The sequence below is a fragment of the Echinococcus granulosus genome (genome assembly GCF_000524195.1).
Source record: "Echinococcus granulosus chromosome Unknown EG_S00014, whole genome shotgun sequence".
Taxonomy (NCBI): domain Eukaryota; kingdom Metazoa; phylum Platyhelminthes; class Cestoda; order Cyclophyllidea; family Taeniidae; genus Echinococcus; species Echinococcus granulosus.
The window spans coordinates 438,348-447,584 of NW_020170394.1; the positions used below are offsets into that span (position 1 = coordinate 438,348).

General features: G+C 40.9%; 1 protein-coding gene across 1 annotated transcript; it reads left to right on the plus strand. All coding sequences in view use genetic code 11, as the record gives it.

Annotated features, from left to right (window-relative positions):
* Positions 1–660: 660 nt before the first annotated feature.
* On the plus strand, positions 661–8,395 carry EGR_02927 (hypothetical protein; the record flags this gene model as incomplete). The annotated part of the gene is made up of 11 exons (XM_024492176.1): positions 661–760; positions 1,433–1,581; positions 1,622–1,879; positions 2,082–2,285; positions 2,648–2,870; positions 5,406–5,677; positions 6,047–6,244; positions 6,361–6,574; positions 7,141–7,397; positions 7,486–7,719; positions 8,135–8,395. 11 exons carry the CDS (start codon positions 661–663, stop codon positions 8,393–8,395), a joined length of 2,370 nt encoding a protein of 789 aa, XP_024353371.1.
* Between the last annotated feature and the right edge of the window lie 842 nt (positions 8,396–9,237).

The following is a 9,237-nucleotide window of genomic DNA, read 5'->3' on the forward strand; positions in this document are numbered from 1 at the left end:
CGGGAGCGCCGGGGACGACGCTTAAAAGAGGAGGGAGGCTGTGTAATACGATAGTGGTTTATCCCTCGGTATTGGTGAGGCGCCACTTTTGTACTTTGAGTTAGCCCCCTTGTACCTCGCTGGAAAGCTGGCCTTTAGGCCATACCAGTAGCTCAAATACTTCCTTGGTTCCAAAGGCATACTTTCCCCCGGTGTTGTCTTCTTCTGTCTTCAGGGAAGTCTCGGGAGGCTACCGTACAGAAGCCAAGACTGACTAGCCCCACATTAAAACAAAGCGCTTGACAATTAATGTGCTGTATAAGCTGACTTTAAATGTTAGGAAGGTGAATTAAATCTGAAGTGGGGTTTCAGATTAATAGGTCGCCGTATTTTGGATTTTGCAACATTTTTTGCCCGCAAAAAAATTTTACAAAATTCCTTAGACATTACCAAATTTTAAAGTTGACCCTACTTTGTTGAATTCCACATATATATATATTTATGTTCGAGTTTGGCATTATCCGAGGTAGATTCCCCAAAATATAAACCAAAAATGCTAGCATTGCTCATTTTTGCCCGTAAAAATTAACAAAATTTTAGCAGTTATGCGGTTAAAAAGTAGAATATTGGCTTGGCTGTTTCTTGATTGATGCAAGTGCTGAATTTCTTTATAATTTTGTTATGTTACACTCATATTCCTTTGACGAGGTAAAGGGCGGTGCTGTTGAAGAACTTATATATTTTCGGCCAATCTCCGGATTTCAATTGCTGTTTATAATTGGTAATACTTGTTTTCTCTGGACTTTTATACATCGGATCACAGTACATTTCTCTCTATTTTCCTTTTTTGCATATGAATGTGAAAATTGCCTAAGGGAATACACCCACATCACCGCATGCTGTTTTCTGTCGGTTCCTTTTTGTTCATCGCTTTTGCTCGGGTGTTCTTTGATGACCGCCTTTTTGGTCTTTAGATACATGTATTGACGTGTTTGTGGTTCTTTATTATATTCGTTTTCACTTTTTTGGTGAAATGGTCTTACGAACTCCTACCAATTTATACCGCCCTGTTTTATCTATGCAACGTCTGTCTAGTCACAGCGTATGTAGTATTTTGACGCATATTTTTTTTTGCTAATATCTATTTACGATATCCTATTGTCATTTGGTAAGACCGGGGTTTTTGTGCTAAAAAACCTGGCAACTTTTTGTACCTACTATATGTTTTGACTACCAGAGGTTAATACGATCATCCACGCACCCCTACATTCTCTGCTTAAAATACGTTTTTCACTGCACTTATTTTTGATTCAAATAACTTAAAAGTGGCTTAGTAGGCTATGAATTGAGCTTTTTGGTTGCAAGCTTTTTTTATGCCTGTTTGTAAACCACTTTGCCAATGGTCCTTTACAACGCTAAATGTGCTAGCATGAATTTTTCACACATTTTTAAGGGGTAATGATGGTAGAAGAAGAATATTCGGATGATACATTCGAACAAGATCCCGATGATACTATGGATGTTGTTTCCGACGACTTCCGGCCGATAGTTTTGTACCGGGAGTTGGATGGGCTTAATTCCCATTCATCATTCAGGCAGAAGGTTTGGTATATAGATTGAAGTATAACCACCAAAATTATAGTCTCGGAGGCGTCGATGGACTCAACGCGATATGACAAACGCCTATAATGCAGTCAAGTACCAGGGCATGTCGCTTCGCGGTGCTGCAACTGCATTCAATGTTCCCGAATCGACCCTTCGTGATCGTGTGCATGGAAGAGTCAGTCTAGAATGCTCGAGACCCGGGCCTCCCACATTTTTTACTTTTGAAGAGGAGAAGAAAATGGTTGATCATATACTTTTCATGAGTAAAATAGGATATCCCTATACGCGGAACCAGGTTAGTTTTAGGGTAGTTTTCGGACCAAATCAAATTCAGGGAATGATATACTTGATTTTGAAAGATTTAAATAGCAGGGGGCACAAAACATGAAGATACCTTGTTGTCGAATCCCTAGTATTTATGGTTGGTTTTGCGTGAGGCTTTAGGACCCGTAACATTGTCCTTCTGTTTTCCCTGAAGCCAAATTTTTTATTTCAAGGTTGTTGAGTTGGCAGGAGATATGACGAAGGCGGTGGGGCGAATTGCCCCGTTCAAGTACCTCAATCCTAGCCAGGCCTGGTTTTACGCTTTTCTTAACCGCTGGCCTGATTTGAAAAATTTTCTCTTCGGCCCACGAACTAACAGAAAATCAAAAGGCGTTTCTGGTGATGCGATACAGGCCTATTTCGAGCAGCTAGATAAGGTGAGCAACACTGTTGGTTTGCATTCTTTTCAAACGATTAGAAGTGCGCTACTTAAGCATATGGCAGTATATCTACCTCGTGCCTCACGCAATTCAGCTAGACTGGGCGCATTAAGTTGGTTCAGTCCAATTTTACTATGACCCCCATTGAAATACATATTTTTTAATGAGAAAATTTTTTTTACCGATAAAGTACTAGGGAGGTTTCACTTTTTAAATGGGGTGGTTAAAAATCTGGGTGCAAATGTATACTTCTGAGTGTACTAGCAAACTATCAGTAACCTAAAATGTTAAACAGCATTTTCTTAGAGAAAACTTAAATGAAATTATTTTTTCTCTACTTTTTACTGTTTCACGTGCAGGTAATAACAAAGTACGGTATCAAGGATAAACCTGACCACATGTGGGTGGTTGATGAAGTGAGCATAAGTTGTGAGAACCAACCCCCTCGAATCCTTCCGATTGGTATCCAGCGTGCTCAGTCCGTCAGTTACTGGAGCCCCACTGTCGCGATTATCGGTGCAGCCAATGCAGCTGGTGAGAAGGTTCCTCCTTTTCTCATATACCACGGGGAGACTATTTCGCGTAAGTCTTGGTCCTTATCAAGTGATATATAATTTCGAATTGAGAGTGTTTCAGCAGTGCTCTCGTCAAGTCCCATTAGGTGGTGATCTTGGATTAATTGACTATTTTAAAAAAAGTAGAAAACAGGTTTGGTACAGAGATGAGTGGGACTTCAGAATGTGTAAATCTTGTAGCATAAAATGCTCTTCGATATTGCGACCAACGGCCTTCATTCGTCTCTAGCGGCATTACTTCATTAAAATCAGCCTAGCCGTGCTTGAAGATCATGCTCACCAACATGGCAACCATCCAACCTTGTGTTAGATCTCAACGTTCCGAGACCTTAAATTTAGATCGTGTCACGAACCCTGCTATGAAATCCTTTAAGTAATTTGCACATATTCCTTCTCGTCTGAACCTAATTTTGATATGTCTGCACGAAAGTCCAATCCTAAGGATCTTGGATTCCCCTACTAATTTTGAAAAATATGCCACTTTCTCACGTATTAATTCCAGAGGTGTGAAACGAATTTCCATATGACCTCCTATTTCGCGCACATTGCTGTCCATTTCATACTTGCATTTACCATACACTAACATGAATAATGATATAATTTACTAAACTATTCTTAGTAGAACCAGTATTTAAAGTATCGTTAGCCTACGAACAGTTAGGTGGGTTTTCAGTACTAGCCACATTGTTGCGTTGCAACTTCATGGCTAACTTACGATAACTCGTATTGGGCTCATATAGCTTATTTTGACTTTTTTGCACGAAAATTTATACCAAATAGTAAAACCTGTCGCATAAAAGGGTTTTTGGTTACTTTCCTAAGAGTCAGTTCATTTCTTATTCTACTGGTCCTACTAGTAGGATACATTGCCTTCAAGCCCCCGCTGTAAATGGGTGTGGTGGTAATTTCGCCCAATCAAATAATGGGGGATCTGTAAGTGTAGTCTATTAGGCTGCCGAAAAGCGCTCAGATTAAATATAGCGGCAATTTGAGTGCTGATGATTCGCTCATGTAAGTGAATGCTTTTAAGATAGAAATTGCAATTATGGATGTGTAGTAACCTATTTTTAGCATTTTTTTCTGTTATTCCCTGAAACCGTGTGTTCGTGCATATCGACAACACTAGTCAAACCTGTAAATGCATGTCAATTCAGATAGAAGTGTGGTGCGTGTGAAGAAAAGGATTGATTGTCCCTTCATTTGCTGGGAATTGAGACGATGATAGGACATTAGCAATCAGGAGTTTAGAAGGAAGTCAGCCGGCACAATTTTGGCGTTTTATGCTCTGCTAGAAGTAATGTTGCTAAAACTAAAAGAATAAAATTAACCTCAGGTCGGTAATGTCCTATCTGCTTGCGACAGTTTAGTGTAGCTAGTTATAGAAGGGTGAAGAACACATGTTTCGCACACGTGACGCTGATTGCAAATGCTTTACTCGTGCTTTTCTTTAGCAAGATGATGTTTTCCTTTTTACTATGACTTAGTTCCTAGGTTTAAAATTGGTCCCTTTAGTTTAAGGATCCATTTTTTTGAATGGCTTGCTACTCCTAGTGAATCGTAAAATCGTTCAACCTCGGTAGCAGCTTTTAGCCAAATTAATCATGGTCCAGGGTGCGTCATCTAAACTCTTCTTGAGTGGGTTACAATGGCTGGTGCATGTCAAATACCTACTTATTAAGTTAAAGTAAGCATTTACTGACCTGAGCGTTTCGGAACCAACGAGTTTTCAATATCACTTAAATAGTCCGTTTGGTCAAATAGGTGCGTGTTCGATGGCTTTAAATCCACATTCGCCTCATTTCTTGTCAACTTTTTAATTGCTAGCAAAATTTCAACTTCTTGGGGTAACTCAATTTTTGTTCATTCATGAGCAAGGTAATGTTCTCGAAACATCTTCGTGCATGTTTGCGCTTTCATGAGCGTCATATGAAAAGCTTCCAAAAAGTTATGGAACTCGACAGAAACAGGCTTTTACTTGAATTGCATCTGCTGAAGCACTCATGTTTCACAAAACGCATCCATTTTCATTGGTAGGTTTCTTTTGCTACTGCCTTGCATTCCGCGGATACGTTCTTTGCTCATTTCTATCTTGGGTGGACTAACTGATAATGCATTAATATGGGATTCGCCTAATACTTTTGACTTTAAAAGTGGTTATCTATGTACAAGAAATTGATTGGGGTTGTATTGAAGTAATAAAATGATTTAGAGCAAAAAATACCATAGTCACTCATCTCTCTGTTGCTTTGCCTGATAGGTTTTGTATTCGCTTTTAATTGTCGGGAGGTAAGCAATTATTTGAGCCACTTATTAATAATTTAATTTGGTCTCAGGCTAGCATACATCCTTCCTGAAAAAGTGTACCACCGAAGTGTTGCAGAGTGTGGATACTCATCTATACAGACGAATTTTGAGGCATTACGAGCCAATCAGTAATGTACCCTTCAGCAATTTCTGGATTTGAAATAGCATTACAGAAGAAACCATAAACAAGTTTTACTCAAATGGTATCTCACGGACACCGTTTGCCTCGGTTTTTTAGACAGCATGATGGAGGGTGCAGTGCGGGGTACTAAGTTTGCCAACTCTCCATCTGGATGGGTAAACTCCGATGCGTTTATTCAGTGGTTCTTGAAGCATTTTCGTCCTCAGATTTTGAAGCGACCACTAGTGCTGCTCTACGACGGACACCTTCAATTCATCAGTGTGCGGGTGCTCGAACGTGCCAGAGAAGATGGTGTTTTACTCTTTCCTCTGCCCCCACATCCCGCCTACAATCATTGTATCGAAAATACGTGCTTCCATGCATTTCATGTGAGTGCATACCATTTCCCATCACTCACAGCTGCTGTTTGTAATACAGCCAATATTTTGAAAACTTGTAATTACTCTGATATCCTTTTTTGTGCTTTGAAAGTGTCTATAAGTGAATAACTTCAGAGCTGTGCTACCTCTTAGATTTCACACGATGGAGTGTCAGTAGCTCGAGCTTTTAAAGCTGTAAAACTTCTATTGCATTGCTTACTCTGCGTTTTGCGCACTTTAGTCAGCGTTCTCAGGCGCAAGCTCCGGATTGTCCATGCCCCCACTCGTATTGATCACCTCCATCTAGTTCTTTTTTCATTCGGATATGTAGCGTTGCCTTTACGCATGCAACTGAATCCATTTTTTAATTCCTTTTAGTCATACTTTGAGAAGCGTTTGGAAAGGTTTTTTCAAAGGTATCCTAACGAGTCACTCTCTAAAGTAAATGTGGCTCCAATACTCACGCATGCTTATGAACGCGCATTACAGCCAAGAAATATGGTTAGCCTGTTTGCTCGATTGGGCATTTGTCCCTTCAACAACCTTTCAACCTCCATTGGCGCTTATCTGAATATTGTGAGTTGTTTGTGATGTTCATAGGGATCCTTTCTATACTGTCGTTTGATTGAACTTAGTACAAAGCCGTATTTACCTCTAGTGATCTTGCTTGCATTAAAACTGTATATTTACAGCCGGATGACTACGAACAAGAAGAAATGGTGCTGCCTCACGGGGAAAATGGTGATCATGAGCAATTGTCCAGTGGAAGTGGCAGTTCTGTACAGTGGGGCGTTTCCGCCAGCTCTCCTTTCAATTTTCAGGCAACCCTGACAATGGAGCCGTCCAATTCTGACTATAACAGGTCCAGCTCGCACATCATCATTCCTGGACACGAACCCTTGGGTGGTGAGTTTGTTTTTTTTAGAATCAGTAGCCATTATGATAGTAAAAACTGGATCTTTTCATTGGAGGCATGAGATGCATTACCTTTCATGATCGAGGTGCATGAGGTTTTAATAAATATACATAATGGCTGTTTGCAGCTACAGTTATCAACATCAAAAAGTGGGGAGCTTTAGCAGAAGTAGTTTGATATTTCACTGAGGTCTGACCCTTTTGTGGAATCAATTTGCTCATCGTTAGCCTTTTAAAGTGTTAATAGCATTGATATCTCAATCCTTAATTACTTTCCAAATTATCACAATTCTTCAGAATAAAATGCACGTAACCTGTATAAATGACCTGCCATGTGGTGCTTTATCAGAATACTTCAGTAGATGGCGGGGTCTTGATAATTTTAATGATCTTAAATATTTCCTTTCTGCGTGTCGCTTTCGGTACTTTTATCGACTAGATTTTCGTAACGTTTAAATGTCTTTTAATGGCTACCACCAATTTGTCATTACCCCTGTTACTTGAGAACAGATCACTGATGATAGAACATGCATCAGGGTTTGTTTTATCGTTTTCAGAGCAAGACGCGTCGAAATCCGAAGCTGTTGCACATAACTCTTCAACGACAATACCACCCACGACGTCTTGTGTACGTGTTCTCTCGACTACTGCTTCAACTCCTAACCCTGCCGGCAAACCAGTGCATCTGCTCGCATTGCCCAAGCGATTGGCTGCCAGTGGACCACACATTGCGATCCGACTGCCTCAAACTTCCTCAAACCCCACAACTCGGCCTATCCTCATTGCTGGTGCTAGTGGTGGGGTTTCTATGCCAGTGAGTCATTATCGTTCCCACCGATGTAATTTAGCTAACGAAGAAGGGCTGTTATTCTCTTAGTTTGAGACTACTCATATTCTTTTAGCTATCTTCAACACAAACACCTACCACTGCCGCCTCTTACAGTAGCGAGAGTATGGTGCCTTGTGGAGGTCATGAGATTGTGTCACTGGTTGACGAGGGAGAGAGTGGATCAGTTGCAAACATAGTGGAGGATATCGAAGAGGGGGAAGCGCCTGGTCTTTGCGCGGTCTGTTGCCAACTCGAACCGCCCGGGTTCGACCCTGACGCCACTGGTACTGGTGACTCTGAGTGTCCGGTACGAATTCCCTTTTATTTATCCTTCCTCCATCTTTTGACCTTTTTCATGCAAAGTTGTGTGTAATCACTGATATTGAACTCTCTTGTCGCTCAAATAGTAATTTTATTGCGTATCCTAATATTAAATAAAATTCATCTACGCGTTGTTTTGAGTTTTTTGGTTAGAATGACACCTTATGATTTGATTTGAGCAGTAATTGTTACACTTTTTTTTAATATGCTTGAACTTATACTGACTTGCCCGAAAGCCCGTCTCCCTATCTTTTTATTGTTGGGACTGAAGGCTTTGTATTCCGAGTTTCCACTGAATCCCAATTCAAGTTTAGATCAAAGCCCAACTGCCTACAGAATGCAATGGCAATTGGTCTTTGGATTGTTCCCGTCTGTTGTGATGTCTTTTGCTGTACTTGCAGGTTGTAGATTGGACGTCTTGTGATTACTGTAAGCGCTGGGTGCATCTGAACAGTGTGTGCAGTCGCAATGCGATTATCACCGACAGTGCCTTCATGTGCGCTCTATGTCGTGGTCTCGAGGAAGAGGGCCACCAACAGCCTCCAGCGCAGGTGCAAGAGGAGGAAGGCACTTCCTCATCTGCTGACACAGGATCCCATAGTCAGGCAGTCGTGGTGCATCATGAACCCTCGCTTTCCGTGGAGACAGCAAAAGAGATTTGACCTTGTATGTGCGTTCTAGTGTTCACGGTAGTTTATGTACATAGATTATTACCGAATTTGTCCCAAGGCAATTCTGTACAGAGCTGTTCTCGTATAGGCGTAGCAAGCCTTTTAGCACGTTTTCCCCTCTACTACTGTCTCATCGTAGTTCACACACCCACGAATATTATTTTTCTTATTTGGCCCTTCGCTATTATGTTGCCCCAATCTCGTATTCCTTCCTAGTGCCATTGTCATATGCCCAATTTCCCAAAACCCATCAAGAAGTAGAGCTGATGAATAAACCAATCTTTTATTTTTCTTTGCGGTTAATAGGGTGTTTTAAATATAATTATTTCTGAATGGTAGAAAGGAGAAGGCGTCTGACGACAGTGCATAGGCGGCCAAAGTCAGATTCATCCAACTCTCAATCTCCTAGATAACATACTCATTTAAATACTAAAAAGCAGGGGATTTTTTCATTGACCTAATATATTTACCCCAGGGGGGCGTGTCGCGGATGGTTATGCTAATTACAGGCTCATAGTGACTCACTAATGACACTAATCGAAGATGCATCAGAAGACATTACCACTGCATTGGCGACTTTGATAAGTGGAGGTTTAGCAGTAAAGCGTGAACGACTACACCTGGATCACCGGATGTAGTTTCTTATCGGGAGAAGTGAATGATTTCATTCTCCAAAAGTCCCCGTTTTCCCCTTTTCGCAAGACAGTACCATTTAACATCAATACCTTGATCACAGAACTACCTGGAGTTGTGATTATATGCAGACCAGTGTTTGTGGGGCAAGTGCCACATTTCCGCTCATATGGAAATAGGAATTGACCTGGTGTGCGCAG